The sequence below is a fragment of the Corvus cornix genome, chromosome 3, assembly GCF_000738735.6.
Source record: "Corvus cornix cornix isolate S_Up_H32 chromosome 3, ASM73873v5, whole genome shotgun sequence".
In the NCBI taxonomy this organism is placed as follows: Eukaryota; Metazoa; Chordata; class Aves; order Passeriformes; family Corvidae; genus Corvus; species Corvus cornix.
This window is the reverse complement of record NC_047056.1, coordinates 13,631,592-13,657,661: the sequence shown is the minus strand read 5'-3', so window position 1 is coordinate 13,657,661 and position 26,070 is coordinate 13,631,592. Positions and strand designations below refer to the sequence as shown.

General features: G+C 36.6%; 1 protein-coding gene across 10 annotated transcripts in view; it reads left to right on the top strand.

Moving 5' to 3' along the window:
- Positions 1–26,070, top strand: part of CDC42BPA (CDC42 binding protein kinase alpha) — a 183,992-nt gene that overhangs the window by 90,531 nt on the left and 67,391 nt on the right. For all 10 annotated transcript variants that reach the window (XM_039568935.1, XM_039568934.1, XM_039568933.1 and 7 more), the window contains exons 7-13: positions 13,322–13,415; positions 14,179–14,379; positions 14,961–15,209; positions 18,938–19,017; positions 20,051–20,217; positions 20,648–20,770; positions 25,086–25,219. In XM_039568935.1, the coding sequence (XP_039424869.1) occupies positions 13,322–13,415; positions 14,179–14,379; positions 14,961–15,209; positions 18,938–19,017; positions 20,051–20,217; positions 20,648–20,770; positions 25,086–25,219 (1,048 nt within the window). The remainder of the gene's footprint in view (positions 1–13,321; positions 13,416–14,178; positions 14,380–14,960; positions 15,210–18,937; positions 19,018–20,050; positions 20,218–20,647; positions 20,771–25,085; positions 25,220–26,070) is intronic.

Sequence of the window (26,070 nt, the reverse complement as noted above, 5' to 3'; positions counted from 1 at the left end):
TAGGTGCTTTTACGCTCCTTTTCTCTGTCCCTGAAAACAGTCCCTTTGCATTTCTTGTCTTCAATAGCAGTATCTTCTGCTGTATTTAACAACTTGTGAATAGAATTCCTTCAACACAGTATTAATTTATTTTTGTTTTCAGATAACCAAGAGATAATAAATACGATGCCATATTTGCAATACAGGAAAGAACTTGCTCAAGCTGAGGGGAAGCAAGAGAGATTATCCTAAAATTAGTTTCATTATTTCAGGACTAGTAGGTTCTTTGCTTCTCACTGTTCTACTTTTTACTTACTCACTTGGAAGGAATCTTCTTTCCTATTAGCATTTAACCTCTGTACTGTTAATTTAGGGCACAGTTAAGTAGAAGGCAGATTTGGAAAAGCTATACTTTTGTCTGTTGTTTTTGTTCTCTTCTCCCACCTCCCCTTTTTTTCTTGGAGAGGGGTAGATATTCTTAACAACACTGACTTCCATTAAAAAAAAGAGGAATCCCAAGTATCGGTGTAACTGCTGAATAAACCTTTATTGGGGGAAGGACAAAGAAAGCAAAGGTTCTGTGCAGCACATTAAAATGGCTGTATAGTAGTGTTTTTGGAAACATTCTTCTTCTGCTGCGTAGTCTTTCAAAAAATATATGAAATCCAAAGGCCTTACTAGCCTGGGAGTAGAGCAGTAAAATATATAGGATATAGCAGTGCTTCTTCACATATTGCAAGAGCTGTGGCAAGTATTTGACATATATATTTGTTCGCTTGGGATGGCATTGGTTTTCTTCTCCATGTAAACTATTTTTTTTAGTCTCCAGGGTTTACTCACAGCTTTGTATCTTATCTTTGTTCTGTTTCCCACATAACTCAGGAACAGCAAACAATTCATTTAAATTATGTAATGTGCTCCCTATTCCTGAATATTTTATGTGTCCTTAAAGTATGCTCTACTTTCTTCTGTGTTTCCCCCCTCCCTTTAATACATTTTTAATAGTTTTTTATTGCTGATCAAATAAATGGATAGGGGAGAGATAAGATCAACTTCATTTTAAGACTGTATATCCTTCTTTTGGAAAAACGAAAAGCATTAAATATCTCAGAACTCATCTCTGCACAGATCTCCTTTTCCCTCAGCTCCCTTAATTCTTGGTGTATTTATATCTGTGTATTTTTTCCTGGAGGAAGATAGAAAAGGACTAAGGAGGAGTTGCTGTGGGGTGCAGTATGGACCCAGCAGGTTAGTTTGTTTCTTGATCAGTCCCAGAAATTTTCTAGTGATTTGCAACTAATAACTTGCTTAAGCTCAGGATACTTATAAATATCCCTGATAATTAAAATACATGTAGGTGTGCCCTATACAGATATATGTATAAAGACGTATATATGAATATATATTTAAAAAGTGTTAGATAGTCCAGACAGCTTCTGAGTGAACACTCTTCTGTGAATTGCTTTCTTAGTGTCATCATTGGATTTAAAAAAAATGAATAGGTAAAATACTTTTAACTGTTGTTATCAAAACCAGTACAAGTCCTCAGTTTTTGTTGTCTGGTTTACTCTCAGAATTTTTCAATGCCGTGAGCTGTTTCAGAGGCTGTATGTGGTTGTACTGAAAAGCAAAGAGCAGAGGTTGCATATCTAAAATGAGAATCAAAAGGAAAGAAAACATTTATCTGCCTAGAAATACGTGTTAAGGTTTTTTAGCATAGGTACTAATTTACAGTGCAACAGCTGGGCATATTCTGGATTCCTCGTTAGCCTCTTCTTTCAGGATTTCTTTGACAGATGGCACTCACAGATGGACATAACATTCTTAAGGAGCTTACTCTTTCTACTCCCTTACCCACCAGTAACTCATGATACTATTAGAAATCTAAAAGCTTTGACATGAATTAGCCTTACTTAGCAGACTTTAATTTTTTAATCTTTAGAATACGCTGCAGGGTAGTAGTGCTTGTGGAGTTCTTAATCTGTTTACTTAAGTTCTTAGAAGCCAAAATGGAATTTCAGTAAAGTTGACATGGCAAATTATGGCAAATATACAGTCATTTTATTGCTTTTCAAATTGTTAGGATAGTATTTTTTATTCTTATCTTCTGGAGGAAAAATATAGAATGATACAAAAGAGTACAGTTGGACAACCCAGAAACAGCTCTGTCAACTGAAGTACACAGAGTTTAAGCAATTTTCTTGGTGTTCCATTGTAACTACATTGAAATCTGAAGTGAATAAACTTCATATTTAAAGTTGGCTGCTCAATGAAGCTTGTTTCTACCACCATCAGCTTAAATTAGTTTGGTTTTTAGTATTTCAAAGTATCATCTAATAGGGTGCCTCAAAAAGAGAGCAAACCGTGCACAAGATATTTGAATGCACTTCTGTGATAGTTCCTTGTTTGTCATGTACTTGGTGTCGTTTCTCAATATTCATACAACTTTGGGCTTGAAGGCCATTATTCTTTCCAATGTTGACTCAAATGGCAGTTTTCCCTGATGAATGTTGTTGGTGTGGAGTTTCTGTTGAGGAATGTGAAACTATAAGCACAGTGATCAGATCCAAAAAAAGCATTGTGACAGCTGGGCAGGTTAGAGAGGCGAAAATAGTGAGTGCCCTCAGCCAGGTCCTCTGCTGCATGTATTTGTAGCTTATTAGAGAAGTAGAAGAACACCAGATGGAGAGAGGAACATGAACTCAGTTTTTTTGTTTTGTTTACCAAGTGCTGTGTAAATTAAAGGTGCCCAACTCTTCCTTCACAAATAATACATAGCCTACCATGGCACAACTTCTGGTTCATGACCTGTTTTTAAGTGTGTTCTTCTACTTTAGGGCCCCTTGCTAGGTGAGCAATCCACTCCCTGCCATCCCATTTTTCCCAGGGGCTCCTTCATTTCAGGTTGCTTCAGTATTTTCAGTATAGGCACAATTAGTAACATAAGGATCTAATTCAAACACCTATTTTGAATCTTTCTGCGTGCAAGTAGTTGGGTTCTGAAGAGGCATCTATAAGTGAACAGCCCTAATGTAAATAATTTTCTTCTGCATGTGTTGAAGTGCTCTGTTCTAGGGAGTTCCTGAGAATGGTCTTTCATAATAAGAAAAAAGCATGCATGTAGTTACTGCAAATTAAAAAAACAATTTAGGTCATGAAAGCATGGTGAGAAAAGTAATCTATGCACTGGAATAAGTAGTCCAGGCCTGAATAATGCCTTGTTTGAATCTTCAGCAATTTCCTTATATATTTTGCCACCTAAAAGTCTTTCTATAAACCTTGCTTTGCTCCTGGCTGTTTTATATATATATGCATACATATGTGTGTGCTGAAGCCATTCTTATGAGGAGATGAGTCTCCTCTGATAGCCAAGGCTTTTTACACAGAGAAAACCTGTGTGACAGAGCAGTGGTGTGGAGGGCTGCTCATGGAGTGGTGTCTGATGGCTTCAGGCCAAGCTTGCCAGCACTTATTATCCTAACAGTGTAAGCAATGTCAGAGACTAACCTTGATTGCTGAGCATTTTGGGATAAATAGGGGCTTTCTGTTAGTCAGACTTTAGATCAGGGGAAAGGAAGCTTTTAATTTTAACAAATTTTGAAAGCCTGATTGTTACTAAATGTCAAGATACAATCAAGACAATTTTGTGGTTTTACCTGTCATATCCCTGCAGAGTTGAGAGACAAGAGAGAGGGACTTTGCCAATTTTTGTTTTATGAACTGCAGTTTCCAGTGCAAAAATAGGCATGTTCTTAGTGCTAAGGCTAAAGATACTTTCTGTCTTGAGCCACAAGAACTCAGAAGTAGGCTGCTACAGCTGAACGGGTAGTACTTTGGTGTTACTGCATTTCAGCATTAGGTTTGAGGAGCTTTGGTACAATGTAACCAGAAGGTTATTATGAAGTCAAATTGAGAGGGCAGCTTTAGTCATAATTTCAGAATTGCAGGATGGGTGAGGTAGAAAGGGACCTCTTTTGGTCAGGTAGTCTAACCCTCCTTCTCAGAACAGGGTCACTGAGAGCAGATTCCCAGGACGCATTTCCCGTTGGATTTTTTGAGTAGTCCTTTCCAATTAACCATAATTCCGGACTTTGATCACTGAACGGCACAGTACCTCCAGAGCTTTACAATACTGTGCTGTAATTATGTTACAACTTGTTTCATGTAAGAATATTTACCTAATTCCCCAAGTGTTGTCTCCTTGATTTTTACAAATTGCATTCGGTTAGTAGCAATTTTTACTAATTTCCTGTGGTGGTTTTCAGACTTCTCAAACCAAGTATTTGTTTTTCAAATCGGTTTTTGTTTTTGAAAAAGAAATAGGTAAAAACATTTCTGTTTTGTTCCTCCCATCTTATATTTGCACGTCTTTCAAAACTTTTATGCTTGTACCTCAATCTTTTGTAGCAGGAGAGACCATCATAAATAGCTATTAAAAACTATTAAAATTACCCAAAAAAGAAATATAGTACAAGGCTCTCATATTTTCATGCATGAAATTTTACTCAATAATACTATTCTGTTCAAGATCAATGCATTATTAAACATTCAAATGTTCAATACTTAGTGTGCCCAATTTTATATTTGAGTCCTTACAAGTTTTTTTTGTCTAATACAGTAACTCAGCTACAAGCCAACTTATAGAAGTTAAACTTCTATATTCTTGATCCACTCTGAGAGGCCAGTTAACTTGGATTTGGGTTTTTAAATTTGTTTTTAGCAGTTCCTATGTCAAACTATTTCAATTAACTTCCATTTTTTAATTTGAACTTTTACAAGTTTCAGAATGCATTGGTCTTCCTCTTACACGCTTGATTGTTTGACATAAGGAATTGTCTTTCTGATAATGTCTACCACACTTTTATTCTTATTTCATTGGTGTTTAAAATCACATCTGTAAATCAGCCTTGTAAGGTACCAGATTTACAATGGTTATCTAATAGCACAGTGTGTTCCTGGTTTTAGTCTGTAAAGCTGACAAGGCAGTAGAAATAACTCCTAGACAACCACAAGTGACTTTGCCCTGACATCTCTTTAAAACGCTACATGAGGGGCCTAACCTGCATGTGAGGGTTTTTTCCATAGATATCTGGTTCTGTCAGCTGATTAGCATTTTAGATGAAGACAGTAGCTATGGGGAGTATGTAGCTGCCAAGCATTTATCCAAAAGAATTTTTCAAATCACCCTTTTTTACTTATTTTTTTAAAAGAAGGAAAAAAATGGACATAAGCAGGTTTTAAAAATAATTATTCTTGGTTTGCAGCTGTTATCGTGTTTGAGATATCCATTACTTGGAAACAAATACATATGCACAAAGCCCACAGGGAGACATTTTTCTAAGGCAAATTAATTCTAGGATATTATAATATGATGTGGTGGAGCATATATTTATAAGCCAGTAACTACACTGTTCAAGTGTTCAGGAATGAATATGAGTGCCTGAACAAACTCAAGATATATATGTGTTGGCTGATGTACTCATTCCCTGTTGCTTGTTATTATTTCCTTTATTAGCATTTGAAATTCATAAAGAACATTGGATACCATAAGGTAAATACTGTGTTGTGTCCAGAATACTTGTCTGTGTGGCAGAAATTAAAGACTGTGGAGCAAAGGACTGGGAGAGGACTTGGAGAGGTCAGCTAATACTTTTCTTGGGCTGCAAGGCAAGATCAAACTGTAGCTAAACCAGTCTTGACAGACGTTTGTCTAACTGGTTTTAAAAGAAAAGTGATGGAGATGGTGACACTTCCTGAAGCAATTTGTTCTAGTGTCCTATTGTCATTATTATGGGAGTGTTTTCTCATGTTTCATATGAGTATCTTTCATTGGTACTTAAATTCCACACTCAGTGTGGGAGAGAATTAATCTATTTTGCATTTTATACTCGAGTCTGTGGTGCAGATTCTTCGTAGGAAAAGAGAATGTAATGTAATTACCTTATTTTTAGTGAAAACCAGAATTATTTCTCTCAATCTGGTCAGGGACTTAAAAAAGTATACTTTGGCAGAAAATATGGTCTGGAACTAAGTTAGTTTGGAAGTATCTGATTCTGTAGGTGCTGTAATAAATGTACTGCATGCAGTACATGGAACCTTGAATTCTGTATTGTTTTACATTTAGTTTTGTGATATTACTAAGAATAAAACTTGGTTAGGATGTGTGACAGTACAAATACAAAATTGTCCACACTGATCAATAAATAATGACTATATCACACATCTAGAACCTTTATTGTTGTGGTTTGGTTGATGTTTCAAACTAATTGATGAGAGTCTGTCCATTGAATGTAATGAGATTTAGAGGAATCTCCTGCTGCTTAGACGAGATTCTTTTAGCAGAGGTGAATTACTGGGTGTTCCTGGAACAGCACATACATAATAATTTATTATCAAGAGTTAAAGAGAAAACAAGGGAGTTTTACACTATTAAGATACTGTTTAAAAAAAATTATAAAATAAGGTTGATTATAGCATTTATGTTTTCCCTGTAGTTGTTCTTATTAAGGCTTAGATTCTGAAGTGTTCAGGCTTTGGCTATTTCTATTAACTTCAGGGCTATATGCAAGGCTACTACATCTTTTTTGGTTGTAAGCTTTAGTTTGTCAGCTTTAGATGAAGCAGGTTTTGTTTAGTATACAAACATGCTGCAATGGTTTGGGTGCTATATAAATAATAAGGCTGAGATCAAAGTTATTTAAATGATTTTGGTTTCAATCGAAATACGCTCTTTTTGGATTTCACCCAAAAATGAAGGAGTGTCTGTTTAGGAGGAGGCACAGTAGAGTCTTGATAAGAGGCACGGTTAATGAGGTACAACATATTCCAGTTTTCTCATGCTGCTATCTTGTGCAGCCTATCTTGTTGGGATTACTAAAGAATAACTGCCGACTGTCCAAATCTAATTTGGCTCAGTGCACATTGGTCTTTCTGCCAGATGGAGCCTATTTCCAGTTTTGCTCATCAGAATTCAGATAAACTGTAGTTGGCAGAATATGGCAATGCTGACTTTGATATAACCCAGTCCACTGTAATGGAAAATAGAAATAACCTGCTGGACATCAATGTCCATACATTTGATTGTGGAAAAAGGCATTATTTGACCAGCACTCTTGGTGTAAGTTCACCACTTGTTTCGCTCTGCGTACCTAAAGCAAGCTGTCAGTAGAGCATCACTGAATACCTTAATAAAAACTTCACAGGCACCGAATTTTCTCATTTCATTGGAGTGCTGCCAAAACCAAATGTCTTCGTTTTTAATCATGGATGCAGCATTTCTTTGTGAGAGAGGTATATGGAAGGAAAGTCTGCCTGAAACAACAGAAGGGAGTGAAATAAGCAGTTTGCCAAACTTCTGTCCTGACAAGGGATAATCCTGTGTTCTAAAGGAATTTTGGATAAAAAGTCCAGGCATTCTGGCAGTGAAGTCTTGGTTGTGGTTTTTTTTTAAAGTAGGTAACTTGGCAAAGGATGGCATTTCTTGTTGTAAGAGTGAATAACTATAATCACTGATGTCTGCTTTTAACCTTTTGATTTATACTTTTGGGGAATGCTGTTGCATGTACAGTGAGAAAATAAAGTGCTGTGAAATCTTTAATTTGTAATAAGCTATCTGGATCAGTTTCTCTGTGCCAACAGTTACACCTGAAACTGATTTATTTTTCTCAAATGCTGGTATTTTAATTTGCATTGGTAGCATTAAAAAATACTGTTCATGTGGAGTTTTCACGGAAAAATGATTTAATATAAGCTGTTCACTTTCTTCCTTGCTATTCAAGAATAGCATGTCTTGGGGGCATGTGACCTGTTTAGGAAAATTAATTGATTTCCATGCTTTTCTAATGTTAGCATTAGAAATAAAATTTTGTTTTCCAGATTATCTCTTTTCTATCTACTGGGCTCAAATAAAGTGGTAGTTCAGCTACCAAATTGCTCCTTTGATTTCAGACAGGCCTATTTCTTTATTCAGGCTCAGCTCGTATTGTGGTTGTTGCATTTAGAAGAGTGTGAGTCCCTTTATTGTCATTTCAGTTCTGCTGGTTCTTTAAGAGCTCAGCTGTGTATGCAAGGACAGTCCATCAGCATCTGAAATGGTTATTCCTAGGAGGACATGTTGGACATATTGAGAGGTTCCCACTTGCACCATCTGGCCACTTTTGTTGATCTTGCAGAGAAGAACTTGCTTTTTCCTCCGTTTCTGTCTGATCATTTATGTTTTGAAAGAAAAAATAATAATACAGATGAATAACTAAAACAAGTAAATTCTGCATCATAACTGTACAGTTACCACGAAGAAGAGGGATCCCTACTGGTCACAAAATCTTTAATGCCACTTAAATTTAGAAAATACAAGCCTGTGGGTTGACCCATTGGCACAATCTTTGGTAGCATTTGACACGACTGCTGCTCAGTCATTCTGGTACAGTTTTAAACAAATGTGTCCCTCTATTTTTGATGCGTCTTCCAATCTGTTTGTCTGGTCCCCTCCTCCATGAAGCTGCCCTTGAAACAAAATTAAGTTAAGATTCTTCTGAAATCTGCTGCTTCCTGTTCTGTAGACCTGAGGAACTTCCTGTGGTCTTGCAAACAACAGAATTACATTGATCCAGTGATTCAAGGAATGACAGAGATGAACCTCAGGAACCCATACACTTTGAAACCATAAGATGATCAGATAATTCAAGTTGTAAGGAACTTAAGGGAGTTTTCTAGTCCAAATTTCAATATGCAAGACCTCATGATGCCTTAAGTTTCCTTTAGTATCAGAAATGAATCCGGGGGAAAAAACCACATTCACGTGTATTAAAAATTCTTTTTTAGTTTATTTTACAGCTGGAATGTGCTATGGATTTAGCATGTCTCAGAGGGAATACTTTTTCTTGAGTCTTACTGAACAAATGAAATTCTACTCTGGCTCATTAACAGAGGAATCAAAATAAATGGCAATAATCCAGGTATCTGCTGTAGTCCTATTTCAGAATGTTGTTTATATTAACACAGTTAGTATGTAAAATGTTTGGGTTTTAATTACAGCTTAAGAAAGTAAACGGTTTTAAAGAGAGGTGAGTGAAGTCATCTAGGTAAACATGCCCATCTGAAGAACAGCTCCCCAAATAACACCAAGAAGCATTAGAAGGAAGGATTCATTAACAAATTTTCAAATTTTTTTCATTAGCCTTCACACTTTTTTCAGTGCAAGTGAAGTATTCCGTATTACACACTGTTTACTCTTATTGCCTTCTCCAGAAAACAGCAGCAAAGCTGCTGTGCAGTGCTGATTTTCTCCTTCAGTCAAGGCCAACAAAGCTCAGAAAAGTAGAAGTTGCTCCTGGATACTCTGTTGGGGTTAAAGTTTAAATGGACATATGTGTTTCTAGAGAAGTTTATTTGGTCCAGATTTCCAGTTCCTTTGGTGCTGTTAAGTCACTCATTGGGGGAAAAAAAAAGTTTCTTTGAGTATGCTGGGTACTTGGGTTCCCTTAATTCAGTGTAGAGCATATTTGAAGAATTTGTTCTAGCTTGGCTTGTGCCAGGTCCAGCTCTGGCAACCTGCATGCCTGGCACACTGGGCTTCCTACAGGAGCTGCTGTCAGAGTAGGGCTGAACTGCCTGGGACTTGGTCGAACTCAGGGTCTCCAGAGGGCACAGTGGTGCCAGAGCCGTTTCCCCAATTCAATACTTGTTCCCACTATAAATCTGGCTCATAAATACCTTTCAAATGCTTATTCTTCTTGAAAGTGAATTAGTATTTCGTATTCCAAGTGAGCAGACCTTTTTCTTTTATTGCAGTGAACTAATCACAGAGTTACTAGGGTATTTGGGCTCCACAGCCTTCTAGCCAGATGATATTAGCTGCTTGACTGAGCACCATGGTTCTTGTTGAGTGATGTTTAAATGGTCTGCCACAATCACCTAGTAACTCTTATCTACAGAGATTCAGCCCAGTGGTCTATTCACTAAGCCATATAACTTTTCATTATTTGCTCATTACTTTTGCCAGATTTTAGCTACTTGGTCTGGAATTTTCCTTCCTTAGTATTTGCCTGAAGCAGTAAGTGTTCCTCTTTCCAGAAACAAGACCAAGAAACAAGGATTAGTCTTCCTATATAGATTTTTAATTAATAGAGTAATTCTTACAAAACCAAAGAGAAAATCTTCTGCTGTGGGATGTGGAGACTTGAAATTCAGGACAGAATCCAATCTGCCTTGAGTCATGGATATATTTTTATTCCTCTGCTCCCCACCTAGATATTTTCAGGTTATAATTTTTCCCTCAATATTCCAGTTGTTACGAGTTCCAAACAACCATGTGCAGAGTTTGATCCCTAACTACTTTGCAGTTTTCTTGTGCTGTAGCTTTGCACTGTTTCAGAGCTGTAATACTGAAGGAATTTGGGGAGATGCTGATAAATAGACATTAGAGACAGTATGGAGTGTCTCTATTACTGATAGTTCTCTTCCATTTGGTGCCAAAGAAGATTACTATGCAAATTGGACAAAAACTAGATATGAGGAAAGAGGATAGTTGTCCTGGATCACAGGAATGGGAAGCCAGTGGGAATAGGACTGTGAGTAAATAGTGACTGCTGAGAACTGAAATGGGAGAAAATAAAAGATTAGTTAAATTTGAACAAGCAGGGAGATGAGGACTTGGGAGTGAAGAAGCTGAGAGAGAAAGAAGGAAGTAGAAGGGGAGGAAATTTGGGGTTGATAGGCTGCGGAGGATTGGACATCTCAACTTCTGAGGTGAGTCTAGGAGAGAGAGGAATAAAAATGCAGTTGAGATGGAAGTAGAAGGAAGCAGTCCATACAGTGAAGAAACTGAGATAAGCTGAAGGTGGAGTGAATGTGAAGAGAGAATACCATATTCTCTTTAGGACAGGAGATAGATTGGTTCTGATCACTAAAGACAGTAAACAAACATCATTCAAAACTAAACCTAGAACAAAACTCATCATTCTAATGCAATCTAACAACTGCAGGCTCAGTAGAGATGCATGGTTTATGACATTATTTTTTCCCATAATCACTACCTTCACACTCTTCAGTTACACTGGCAATAATTACTCCTGTTCTTTGTTCGCCTCTGGGGCTCATAATTTTCTTTCCCTTTGCTTATAGCCTACTCTGCTGTGCAGGTGCCAGCAATTCTTGTCTTTCAAACCGTCTTTTATTAATGTAGTTCACAATTCAGAACAGTTGTTCATAACCCATAGCTTCTGTTACAAGAGCTGAAAAGAATTTGTATTTATTAAGTTGGTTTTTTCGTTTTTCCTTAACTAAAAATTGTTCTTATGAAATTATTACTGAGCATTACAAATGCCACTCTGCAAGAAATTGTTCCTCTGAGTGCATTCACTGTTTGCAGGTTTGGTTTTGCACAGTGTTGACAACACAGTGAGATTTTTCATGTTTTCTGCTGTTTTGTGAGATTGAATGGGAGATGTTGAGATGATGATGATGATGATTATTAATGTTATTATTATTTCCCTTGGGAATATATTAAAAGATAGAACATGGATAAATGGAGCCTCAAGGGTGACTCATGTTTTTGTTTAGCTTGAACTAGGTCCAGCTTCTAGGAGGAACTGGATTTTAGGTGCATGTTTTTGCAAAGTGTTTTAAACTGAAGTTGTAATTCCAGCAGTCTCAATGGCATGTGTTTGTTTTTATTTAGAAGCTTGTTTAAGGAATGTTTTTGGTGGGTGAATGCAAAACAAACAAAACTATCTCAGTCTGGAGGCTGCAATTCTTTGGCATATCCAGTGTCAGCAAAAATCGAGTGGAAGAATGGTCTTAAGAGAATGGACTCGGTTATTTCTCCTGATTTACTTCGTAAAGAATTGTCTTTATGCTCCGTTGCAGGTTGTGAAAGTATGATTTCTTGCAGTGTTTGCTTTCTACTTTGGAAATATTTCTGCATATTTGAAAGGTGCTTTTCAGCATGGGCCTCTGCTTGCTTGTCTTTGAGTAACACAAATTCAGGAAGTACTTTTCTTTCAAACAACGAACAGTTACTGTGTTAATTGTCACTGAGTGTATGACACTGTGACACCTTTATGCCACAGCTTCTAAAATGTTGTTCAAGGTGTGGTTCTAATTTTTTTCCCATTACAAATTATCAGTAAGCATTGTCTATAACTCAATTTCTACTTGGGGGGAAAAAAACCCCAACAAAAACAAAACACCAAAACACAAACAACAATATTTGCTCTCAGGTGCAATGTGAACATTTTAGCTTATGAATATTTTGAGATTTGTCTGCCAAGAAATCGGTGACATTCGTTTTATAAGTAGTTTGAGGAATGAAGCAAAGTCAGGAATCACTCATTTTGTGTTCTTATATCTTGTGTTCTTATATCACATGTTTGTGTTCTTATATCTTGTAAATGTTAACTGAGAAAATATTCGTAGACCTTTATTTATGCAGTCATAACTTATGTTATGAATATAATAGATAAGGATAGCATAAGAATCTAATAATGTCATATGTTTTTAAAATGTAGCTTATGTATATTTCTAAGACCTATACTTAACAGAAAAGAAATTTCAACATTTTAACCTAATTTATAAGTTGAACAAGAATTACCCCTCTGGTAACTGAGAGAACATAGATGCTTTTTCATCCTACTCATCTGCACAGTGGGAACATACACTCTACCTGTATTTCAGTACACTTAGGAAAAACCTGGGACAAAAAAAAGGTCAAGTTTACAATATAAGGAGTATTTTATTATGTTGCCTGCTTAGAAGGATATTTCCATCTGCATCATGACCTGAATGAGGCAGCCAGAGTTTGGCAAGCAGAGCTGCAGTAGTGCATACAACGATCATTTCAGCAGAAGTATGACAGATGCACAGAGTGAACCGAGATGCACGTGAGAGAAGAATGTCAGTGAAAGACAGTAAATCTAAAAATGTGTTAACTGTTTCAGGATTTCATTGGCCTTTGTTCTGTTGTAAAATCTAGGGGTTGTTTTCCAGCTCTAGTATAAGCGTGCATCTTCCACTGGAGACCGCTTTACTAAAATTCTTCAGATGATTTACAAGTTTTATATACAAAAGCTCAGAGCAAGCAAGATTCTCCTGTCTACCCTTGAGACATGAGAGGAATTTAACTACACAATTCTTAGTAAAATTAAGAAGCATTGTATGATTTGATTGATCTACAGCCCCTGTCATGAAATGTCCCTAGTGCAAATTTCACCGTATCACGAGTGACTGTCTTCTATGTACTGATGGGTTGCAGGTTTTGAATGAAAAGACCCTTGCAGAGTTGATTCTTGGAATACATCTTATGCAATACATTTTTGTACTAATTCTGAAATTGGTTTAATTGCAGGGATATAAAACCAGACAACATCTTGATGGATATGAATGGACATATTCGATTAGCAGATTTTGGTTCTTGTCTGAAGCTGATGGAAGATGGAACGGTAAATTAGAAAGAATGATTCATTCCTAAATATTTTTGCTTCAGTCCTTTGGTAGCCACAAAATGCATGCTAATAAAGGGGAAAAGTGCCTTATGTCAAATGAAATGGAACTGTAAGTGGTATTGGTATGTAACTACCTTTCTTGAAACTACAACTGTAGACTGCTTAGATTTGCAGTATATTAGAAACTTTTTAGATGCATACAGTCAACTCATGAATAAGTAAAGAGAAGCTGTGCTGTCAATGCCAAGTAGGTGTTTATGATCTATGAATCTCTCAGTTTTAAGCTCTGAGCTCTAATCTTTATTGAAAATGTAAGCTTTAGTATGAGCAGGATGAGATACTGGAATGTGATGATGTTCTACTAGTACATTTAAATTTGCACAGTATGCAGTAAGTGTGACTAGAATTTAATTCCAGTATGTTTAATCATGTCCCAGAGGGCTACAAAGCATTTGACCTAATATATGTGATTACCTAATCTGTAATTGCTTACTGGCTCTAATCCTGACAATTGACAGTTTTCTCCTTTATCTATTTTTAAATATTGATAATAGTTTAGCAAAAGTATATTATTGGGATCCCTGTGCATGCAGTGCCTTGGATGCTTAAGTATTTCTTTCTGAATTTAGAAGCTTTTGTTTGTGTTTAGTTGTTTTTGTTACAACGAGAATGCTGGGCTGCATTTATATATAAAGGCACAGTACCACAGTGTCTGTAATGATGAAAGTTGATTTTAATCCTGAACATGTAACTTCTCCAGGTCCAATCCTCAGTGGCAGTTGGAACACCAGACTACATCTCTCCAGAAATCTTGCAGGCCATGGAAGATGGAAAAGGGAAGTATGGGCCCGAGTGTGACTGGTGGTCCCTGGGCGTTTGCATGTATGAAATGCTTTATGGAGAAACGCCCTTTTATGCTGAGTCCTTGGTGGAGACCTATGGGAAAATAATGAACCACAAAGTTAGTGCATTTTCTGTCTGTCTCTAAGCTAATTTTTAATAATGGGGTAACTTGAAGACACATTTAAAAATAAGTTTTTATGTACTAATTATGTTAATGTTCATAAATATAGAACAAAAAATATGTTTCCATGTAGTAAGTTTATGGTTATGGATTGCAGATGGCTTTGCTTTGGGATAAAGCTAAAACGTAAAATCTGGGCTTGGAAACATGGATTTTAATTCACTCTGTGGAGTCAATCTTGGCTACATTGCTTCAATCCTGTTGTGTTACTTTCTTCTGGTGAACCCATTCCTTGGCTTATGCAGAAAATTCTGAAATGTTCTTCCACATGGAGGTAGCTGTAGAATACAACAGCTGTAGTGTAAGAGAAATTTAAATAAAGAAGAAAAACTAGAAGACAAAAAAATCTTAATAGTTTCTATCCTTAGCAGAAGTCTTTTCCTTGAAACCTTAGTGCATGTATTTCAGAGCTGGAGTATTTGCACATTTCTTTTTCTACATAATGATTTTCACTAAGAAGTTAGTTTTTCCAAGTTTTTCGTGGTAATAAACTATTTCCTCTTGTTTTAATCTTTAAGGAGAGGTTTCAGTTTCCTGCTCAAGTGACAGATGTCTCTGAAAGTGCAAAGGACCTCATCCGAAGGCTCATTTGTAGCAGGGAGCATCGACTTGGACAAAATGGAATAGAAGACTTTAAGAACCATCCATTTTTTGCTGGGATTGATTGGGACAACATTAGGAACTGTGAGGCACCTTACATCCCAGAAGTCAGCAGCCCTACTGATACATCAAACTTTGATGTGGATGATGATTGCTTAAAAAACTCTGTAAGTATACAATTAACATTTTGATGAATCAGCCTTTGCAGCATACTTTGTAACGAAATGGACATAAAAGGCAGTTTATTTCATGTGTTCTGCATAAATAGCAATTAGGTGCTGCTTTGAAGAACTGTGAAGGGAATACTTTCATAGTTTGAAGGCTGGTCTTCCAAACTCAGTCACGTAAGGATAACTTTTGTAAATTCATTGTAGCTTTACATGTCTTCAGCTAATGTACATCTGTTGCAGTGACAAGTTTAGTGTCCCTGTCTTATAAAGAATAATAGATTTACATGCAGATGGTCTACAAGACTGTTTCTAGCAGAGCATTGTTAAGACTTAGTGTAAGTTTGCATATTGCATTTTACTGTATTTTATTGCTCTACTCTAATTGCTCGTATCGGTGTTGGATTCCATTCAGTTTGTTTCTGCTAAATTTTTCTAGCTTTTTTTCTGACTTGAGTTTTGAGGAGAAATGTTACAGCCATTTCTAAAGGAACAAGAAAATATTTTTACCTTTGCTTCAAATGCTTTGCAGCTATTGATTTTACCAGACTTTCTGTTTCTATGCTTTTGAAAAGGAGCTTTGACAGATGATAGATGTCTTAGCATTGGAGGAATGCCTTGTGTTCTCTCCTTGGAAATATCTTTGTGTGTGTTTGTGTGTGTCTCTGTTGAAAGATGCAGAAACCTGCTGTTTACATGGGAGGTAAAGCATTTTCACCACTTTTACTTTTGTTTTCTGAACTGCATGTGCATCTCAGTTTTCTGGGGCTGCAGATAAGAGATAGGCAACATGAATTGATACAGACAGGTGATGATTATTTACATTCCCTTTCTTCCAAGTACACATTAAAATATGGAAAACACTGACTAAAACACTTTGTCGGTCTCTTCTCCCAAGAAACAAGCCACAGGACAAGAGGAAATGGCCTCAAGTTGAGCCAGGGAAGGTTTAGTTTGGATATTGGGGAAAATTTCTTTGCCAAAAGGGTTTCCCAGGAAAGTGGTCAGTCAACTATCCCTGGAGGTATATAAAAGACATGTAGATGTGGTGCCTAGGAAGGCGGTTTAGTGATGGACCTGGCAGTGCTGAGTTAATGGCTGGACTCAATGATCTTAAAGGTCTTTCCAATCTAAACGGTTCTGTGATCTTTGATTAAATCTCAGAGCCCTTTTCCTTATAGGCAAATTACACCAGTGTAGCTGCATAGGATGACTTGCCTTCTTTTCTTTTTTTTCCTCACTTGCATCTGATCTTTCCACCTCCTTTCACAACTAAAGTATTTTTATCTTAAAACTTTTTTATACAGTCTTCAGATACCTGTTTGCATATTATTTTGTCCAACAACAGCTATGAGGATCAAGTGGCTGGAGTGGTTGCTGTATATAATAGCAGGTCTTTGTTTGTGAAGCTGAAATAGCTTTTGGAGGTTGTTCACACATTTTAATGTTGTCCATTCCACCACTCCTCCTTTCTAGAGCCCAGTCTCCCAACTGAGGCTCTCATACTGTGCCTGTGCAGTGTGAATGCTTTACCATCATGAAGAAACAGGGAGCTGCAGGTGAAGAAAGAATGCTCCTCTGCTGAGTTACTGGACTCTCAGCTGAGAAAATGGAGTCCAGTTCTAAATTTGCTTTAGACTTTTGGGGGTGAAAAGCAATGCCCCTGAACTGTGAGAGATGAATGCCAGTTTCTAGAGCTTCTTTTTCAGTTTCCTAATTTGAAACATCTGAAGGTTTTGTTCTGTTATTTTCTTGCCATTTCTTTTCACACCTAGAATCTCAGACCCGCTGAAAAAACCTAGCCTAAGGCATTGCACGACTGAGAATATTTTACATTTTTGCTTTGACTGGTGGACATTGTATTTCATATTGCTTTGCCTCAAATTCCTTATATATGACTTGGAGGTATTTTCTCCTCCATATTTCATACTTATCTTTTGAGGAAGTTCCACATACTCGCACTGCTATTATAGAGGTCAGCGCCACAGATAAGCCCATGAGACCTCTTTTTTTTAAAAAAATTCTTGGCAAGATTTGAATTGCATAGAGTAAAGGAGGAAAACTCAATGCTGAAGATAAAAGACAGTGTTGAAAAGCCATGATTGTTATTCTTCCTGAACTTTGAATGAGACCGTAGTCCCATGGAAAAATTATATACATAATAATGAAATTTAAAAAGTATGTTGAGCATACACACCAGCATAAAGGGCAAAACTGTGCTGTTGAGGCAGCCTAAGTTGTGCTGGGTTTTAGCTTTTAACTGTTTGGTTTAGTAGCCTCATTCAGAGATACGATAGATTCAGCTATAATTTTCTCAGCATGGTTGTACAGTTAAATTCACACAAGCAGCAGGAGATACATATCTTGATCTCTGCAAAACAAATTCTTTTACAGAATCTTACCTTACTATCAATAGATACGATATTTTAGAAGAGATACCTGGCTGGTAGCCAAAAATTGTCATGTGGGCTGTTAAAATCATGCAATTATGCATTTGATATTTTTAAAGTTATCTGTAAAGACAGTTTTGAAATTGGAATCTATGAAAGGTGAAAACAAAATGTAAAGGAGAAATAAAATTTTATCTTTTCTAACCATAGTAATCTGTAATAATTGATATTTTTATTATGATTTAGTGGAAAATTAAGTCTTTGTAATTTGGTCTTGTCCTTAGTTTCCAAAATGCCCAACTTAATGAACTTACACAATCTAGCAATATCACTAGTGTTGTTTGGGAACTCTTTTATAACATGAAGGTTTTTGTCAGCTAAGAGGACAAGGTTGGGATGTAATATAGCTGATGCCACCACTGGAAAGGTAATTTCAGATTTCTGTTGAATGCAGTCTTACTCCTTGTCCTTTCCTGCTGAGTTTTACATGAAAAAAATGCACAACTGGTTCCTTTCTTTTTTTTTGCTTGGGTTTAGAAAGAAATCATTATGTACCTTTTCTGACAATTTAGAATCTTTTATCACTTTCAGTGCAATAATCATCTTCTTAGGGGTTTTTTTTTTGGGTGACTGTAATGGCCATCTCTAGCAGAGCAACATAAACCTTGCATCTTGGGGTTAAACAGGAGGCTTTTAACAGAACATTTAAGAATATTAGAACTTAAAATGGTTCAAATAAAATAACAACAGGGTTCTTTTAGCCTGAGGAGAAACTCAAAGATTTGTCTTGGTTTGTAGTTCTTTGTCTGGGAAGAAAGAGGAGCAAGGAATGAAGAAATGGTCAAAGCACTAATGGGATTAGAACACTCTGTTGTATTACTACTTTCTAGTAAATGCCTGCTGATTGTTCTCTCCAAATAGAGATGGCCCACTCAGAAGTGGGCTGGTAATTCTACAGGCAGGAAGCCCTGTTGACTGAATAGCAGAGAGGAGTACAGCAGGGAATAAAAGGCATTGCTCTTTGTGCTAAGAGCTTCTTGGAAAAAAGAAGGAATAAATTGGCATCTAATATGTGTAATATTCTGCTTTCCTCCAACAATAGCCTATTTCATTAGAAAAGCATTTTTATGTTAGTGTGCTCTGTTTTTGTATATGTTAAATGCTATTATAAATAGATTTAGTTGATGCTGTTTCATATTTGAGCTGTAGATAAGCATGACAGTGAATATAGTTAATATGATACTATGGCTAACACTTCTCATATGGTTAAACTGGAAAGTCTGTTTCTTTTAAGTCCAGTAGAGTACTGCTTACTCAACTGTACTATTATTTTTCTAGGAAACAATGCCTCCACCATCCCACACTGCATTTTCTGGCCATCATTTACCATTTGTGGGTTTCACATATACAAGTAGCTGGTAAGTTAAGAGTTCCAGAATTGTTTGTAGGCTAGTTACAGAGTATTCTAACTTTCTGTCTTTGAAACCTATTGAATAGATATCAAAGAATGTGGTTTATTGGGGAAGTTGCTAGGCCATAATATAAAATGCTGTGTTCAAAAGAATGAGCTCTCTGCAGGTAAAATTTACATGAATGCAAAGGTCAGCACATGTGCTCTGGGGAGTTTTGCTGAGAAAGGTAGTTATTAGACAATGTATAAAGTTAACTGCACATGACAAAGTTAAGGCTAGATTTGTGGACCCAGGCAAAACAGAGTTTATTAGACATTAAAACCAGTTTTATTTCTAGCCCTTTGATACTTCTGTAACTCTGAAAAGAAATTTCATTAAAATTGCTTTAATTGATATATGGTATTAACGTTGTATTTATTTCACTCATTTCCATTGCTAAATTAAGCAGTAACAGGGAAGTCCCTGTATGCTCCTTGTTGTTTATGGAAATAAAGAAAGAATGTTTACAACCATTGAAAATCCAGGCCTATGTTTCTGCTGGGAATGTGACTATGTCCTAGAATGTCCTAGACTTCAAAAGGATTATTTGCATAAGTAGTAGCATGGGTACATGAGTAGCCACAGCATTTCTGACATGTCCATGCCCTAGTTGTTATGGGATAATTTCACACCATTTGTTGTGATTGTTGTCTTTAAAGCATTTATGACACTTGACTATTTTCAAATGAACTGTTACTGTAATCTTACTGTCTAGGTTGCTCCTTTTTGCTATCTGGCTAGCATAGACTGTCCCTAATGATTTTTAATCAGGAGTTCATCCACTTCTGTGTAACAAAAACTACATTGGGGAGATCAGGCATGCTAGGTAAAAATGAGTTCCGTTTTCAATGAGCACATACTAACAAGGTATTCTTTGATGTTACAATAAATGGCATAGTAATTAACAACTTACCAAACTGTTTACTGGTTGATGTTTTTATAGCACTATTTTAAACCAGCCTGTTGTAAAATCCATTACTACTTATTTTTTTTCCCCCAGTGTACTTTCAGACCGCAGCTGTCTAAGACTGACAGCTGGACCACCCTCCATGGATCTTGATGCCAGCATTCAAAGAACTTTGGAGGATAGTTTAGCAACAGAAGCTTATGAGAGGAGAATAAGACGTCTAGAACAGGAAAAGCTTGAGCTTAGTAGAAAACTGCAAGGTATGGTCATTAAAAAATCACTTTTTTAACTTCGATTAGCTTGCAGCTTTTTTATACTGTGGAAAAAAAAGTAAATACTCCTCCTGGAATTCTTTCTAGCAAAAAAGAATTCTGTTCATTATTTCTGTTGACAAATTAAGTTTCTGTTACTCTTTATGCCTGAAATACACCATGTATGCAACTTCTTATGCTAACTTTGTTTTCACTGTACCTTGATCACTATGGCATAAACATTTCATTCTTAGAATTTCTAAGAATTTAGTTTGCCCAACTGACAGTTACTGAAAAACTGGCACTTAATAGTTTGAAATTAAAAAGTGTAGAATACCCAGTGCAGGGTCTTTGGCATGTCTTAATTTATCAGTAGTATCTCTTTGATTTCCTCAGATATCAGGAGTAATTTGTCCCTCTCTCTTCCACCTTTTTCTAGAGTCCACCCAGACAGTGCAGGCTCTGCAGTATTCAACAGTGGATGGCCCAATAACAGCAAGCAAAGATTTAGAAATTAAAAGTTTGAAAGAAGAAATTGAAAAGTTGAAGAAACAGGTAACAGGTATGTTATAAATACTAATGTAAAAACTGTAACAGGAAACTGTATTTTGTCAAGGGGTTTTTTCCCCTCCAATTTTAATGCTAGTTTTCCTTAGCTTTCTAAAAGAGTTTTACAGTCTGTTTTTACTTTTCATTTTACCCCTCACTCTTCCTTTGTAGGTCAACATTTTCTCCAAATTCAATTTAATTTGAGTTGTCCAAGTGTCAGGGAGTAGTGAAGGGTGTTTTTCCATGAGAGAGGACACAATGGGCCATGAGGCTGCACTTCCAGCAGCAGAACTGACCAAAGAAAACTGCCACCAAAATAGGTCCTGCCTACAGCTGCGTGGCCTCTTTTTGATCTGTGCATTCCCTGAACTCTCCCATGAATTTAATTAACTCAATTAAAGAAGGCAAATGCTGTTAGAGAGAATTTAATCAACTTACGGTCGGATAAATCAGCACAAGGTGGGTAATAGAAGCATGTGAGGAAAGGGAGATGAGAGGGAGAAGAGCCACCTTTCAGCTCTGTTGTCAAATGAACTGTCATTGCTTACAAAACTGAACATCTATTTTCTTTGCTTCTGAGACTTCTTGAGGATTTTATGAAAACTAAAGTTTTGGCTATCAAGTACCTCCGTACTTTAGGCTTGAAAAGTGGTTTTGAAAGCTGTGCAGCTTAAGAGATTAATTTTTTTAATTAATGTTATGCTGCCTTTCATCAGAACTCCCAAACTAGTCAAAAAGCAAAGATCTCCTTAGTCCAATGTGTGTGTTTTACAGAGGCAACTGGAGACATTTAGGGAATGATCCATCTTTTTCCAGCCTTACTTTCCCAGATTCTGGGCAATTCATGTTTTAAGAACTTGAGAGGGAGGGCTCATACTGCACAACCACATTGAATATAGCTATGAGTGAGCCATTTGCTGTCTATTTAGCTAATGCCTTTCTAGCCTACTTTAAAGGCTAATTACTAGTATTCAGTATTCTTGATTTGATGTTCTGAATTAAGTTAAAGGGGATTTTCTCTCACAGTGATTCACAGCACAGCACTCCTGCTATCCATCTCTATAATGCTGTCTTTAAAATAGGATCTTGAGAGCAGAGACATCTCAAAAAAAGGAAGAAAGGAAGCACAGCAAGATTTTTTTTTTTTTAAGGAAAATTAACAAGAGACTGTTAGGTATCAGGTCTGGAACCAGAGAAACACGGATGAAAATCCAATTAATCTTACAGAAATAGGAAAACGTCTGCATTTTGTGTGAAAAATCAGACACAAGTAGTGGTAGATACATCTCTATTATATGGCCATATTTACCTGAGGCAAAGGAAAAAGAAACAGCCAGAAAGGTTGGAGGAAACTACAAAAACCATTTGTTCTGGTTTGTATTTGTGACAAGACTTCATTCAGTTCCTGAAAGTGTCAGGAATGCCAGCAGTGACACCCTCAGAAAGAAGAACTTCACTTGCAGACACTTCAGCTGATGTGTTTAGACTCTGCAGCTGCCTCAGAGGGCAGGAGCAGCAATGTGTGAGCTGCAGAGTGCAGCACACAGATTATAGCCTGTTAAAATCGTGTAGTCTGAAAAAAGCCTGCTACAGATACACAGTTGGACAGCTGCTCTGGCGTGATGCAGCAGTTTTGTATTGTACCATAGGCATTATTTTCAGATGGGAACACGGCTTAGCTAGCTCAGGGAGGATCACTCTGGTTTGAGTGATGCCATGTTGGCACTATGTCAAGACAAAGGTTTTTGTGAAATTTCTCTCCAGCCAAATGTCCCTCCTCTTGCTGCTATAATGAGGATAAAGACAACGTGATCAGAAACCCCTGCTCTGCAACAGTCCCTAGCTCTGATTTTGAGTCTTTGGAACCACTGAAAAGCAACATTTACAAGAACAGCTTTTGAATGAGACCAGCCATTCACAGAAAAGCATCAGGATCAGCTTTAAGTTATATTTTATGCTTTACTATTGAGCTGCAACTTAGATTTTAGTTCATTGCTGAAAGTGTCATTCTCTTCCTTTGGTAATGAAAAAAAGAAATAGTAAAGGCGTGGAAACATTCCCCAACACAATTGCTAGCCCTTTTTGAAATTGAGAAGCAGTCAAAGTTTGGTGAAGGTGGTTGATAATGGGAAGGTTTTTCCTGAAGTAATTTTCTGCTTCACACCACATACGTGTTTTTGTATTTATTCCTAGACAGAATGTATACTTCTGGAGTTCAGATTGGAAGTGAATAATGGAATCAAATGGGGAAGATACCTTGTAGAATTGTCTAACCCATCCCCAGTCACCACACAACTTTGCCAGGATATACTTGAATGCTTTGTCTGATCCACCCATTTGTTAGAAAACACTCATTTGTGCCTTAAGATGTAACTAATACAAGCAAATTTGATAAAATAAAAAGCAAATGCTCTATTTTGCTTGATTTTATGGGGGTTTTGAGATAGATTTTAAAACTATATTAGTGACAGAATGCAGAAACAAACCAAGTGTTGGCCATGTCTGAGTGCTTCCAAATGTAGGGGAGCTAGTTCCAGGTTTTCGGGATAGCCTTTAAAAGATCTCATTTTTCTACTAGATCTGATGAACTTTAAGAAGGTTCAGTTCAGGTGCAGAGCTGAACTTTTATGCTTTGGGCTCATCTCTTGGACAACTAAATGTAATAACACATTACAGTGAGTGTTTGCATATATTATCTAAAATGTTAGTTACTACTAGGGTGATTAAATGGAAAATTACCATTTACAGCACATTATATCACAACTAGCTTTTTGTTACGTTCTTTTAACCTGTTTTACTGCCTCTTCTGAAGCTGTAAGAGTAAACACCTGCTTAAAAAGGTAATAAAGAATGAACTCAAAATCGTGTCAAATTCAGGAGTGTCGCCGGGGGGGCTTAGAAAAATACATTTTTCTTGTCTATCTGGTTTTCCAGGAAATGACAAGCTAGCATATGCTTTCAATTTTTGAGGTCAAAGTTATAATTTTTGTTCGCTAAGTTACATAGGAGAAAACTTTGAGGAATCTTTAATATTGCCAAATATGTAAAGGGCAGCAATGAAAGAAGAAAACAGAGCTGTGGAACAAAGTAGTTCATGCACAGAAGAGAGATTTATCTTGGCTCAGCAGAGCCATATATAAACTTTTTTTCACTGGTGACTTCGGAGTAGACTACATAAGGGAGGCAGTTAATAATTTCTGGCTTTGAGTTACATCTCTTATTTAAGTGCATTCTTTTAAAATTTTAAACAAGAGTCAGTGAATTAAAACAATAGTGCATATTTTTCTGGGTATAACCTAATGGTATTAATTTGCTTATAAAATTCTTGTGTTTCAGAAATTAACCATCTTAAAAATGGATGTGTTTTTATATTTGATTTCTCCAAGAGCCAGTCTCTTAGGGTAACATTTATGAAAATGTAGTTAAAGGCTCTCATTAAGAGTATAGATGGGTTCCTGTTCTTTGGGTAAATACAAATGGTCTGAAGACTTGCCACAACTGAAATACAAGACAACATGTCCAGTGATTTCACAGAACTTGGAATTAAATTACCCTCATATATATCTTGCTTTAAAGTCTTGTTTTTAAGTAAAAACTACGAGGCAAAAAAAAACCTCCACTCGCTAGAAATTTTCAGTTGCCATATTTTATGAATTTTCAGTTTTTCTTGTAGAATTTGAGGGTATTTATATGACATTATTTAACTGTGCCACAGAAATATACTGTCAGTGTGTAACTGACTGTTGGTAAGAAACTGGCTGCAATAGTTCTCCTTTATTTATAGTAGTAATAAAGCAGATCACATAAAAACAAGTGGTTTTCACACTAGAAATAAGTAAAATCAGCTGAAGTTAATTTTAAGAGTATCGACAGGAGAACACTTGCCAGCTCTTGAGTGACCCATTATTTTTACTGTTTCTTTCTGGGGGAAATTGGAGGGAGGAGGGAGAGTGTTTATAATTACAGTGTAATAAAAGATGTATTGTATATTACATCACAGCACATAAAAGTCAAATGTATAAGTTGTGTTAAAGCATACATTACAGAATTATGTATAGAGCATGGTTATTATAATGTGAGAAGACAAATTGTTATCATTTTCTGTGTTGTATTTCAGCAAGCTATGACCTTTCATTCTGTTCCCTTAAAAGCAGATAGTGGCAGCTGAAACAACCTGCTCCCTATTCTAAACCAGAGAAGAATTGCCTTATTTTGTGCTTAAATGGAAACCAGAAAAAAAACTGAAGGGGCTTCAAGCAGCTAGGCTATGCTATTCTAGAATTATGATTTTTCCCTTAGAATATTTCAAATTCTGCTGCTTTTTCTAGAATCTGGTCAGCTAGAACAGCAACTCGAGGAGGCCAGCACTGCAAGGCGGGAATTGGATGATGCTTCCAGACAAATAAAGGCTTTTGAGAAGCAAGTCAAAACACTGAAGCAAGAGAGAGAAGATCTTAATAAGGTAAAAGCAATTAGTCAGCAACTCTTCTGAACCCTCAAGACTGTTTTATTTTTGTTCATTTTGCTTGTAATAACTTTCAAGTGTAAAGCTAATGAGCAGATAACAAGTGTGTAGCATGACCTACTTAGCTTTCTGCCTTTTTTCCTGAAGAAAAGGACATTATTTAACACGTTGTCTGTATGACTGCTGGGTGGTCCTAACTGATTGCTTCCAGATCGTGAACAACTCCATGATCCAAATTGCACAGTGGCTGCAAAAAAGGTTTTATAGCTTCACATTAAGGTGATAATTGTAGGGAGGGGTTAGAAGACAGAGTAGAGAAGAACTATCCTAGACAATTTAATCTGAAGTATGGGTGAAACTTTAACAGTGAAAAATGAGAAGAATATGGTATTAAGGCTGTGTCACGGAAGTGTTTCCAGAAGGGAGATGTGAAAAATTGCCCAAATATGAAGATTGAAAAGTAATTTGAAATAACTACTGTTAAAGAATAATGGAATTTATTTCTTCTTCTGTATCTCCCTGATCTCTCATTTTCTTATTTATAACATACTGTCTTTCATGGCTATTTTTTGTATTCATTATTAGATCAACCTGTAATCAGGTGTGAAATACATAAACCTGTTTTTCATCATGATTATATTGGCCCAGTATTTTAGAGTCCGTACTAAAGTTGATGTGCCAGCTGTGTTTAACACTGTTTCTTCTGACCCTTAAGGCTCCTAAAATTTTGAAAGCTGCCAGTTTGTCCCAGAAAGACCATCTTTCTTCTAAACCAACTCATAGTGATTAGGACTTCTTTTTAAGAACCTTAGAAACATTTTTAGATTTACATGGATGTCAGCAGTGCC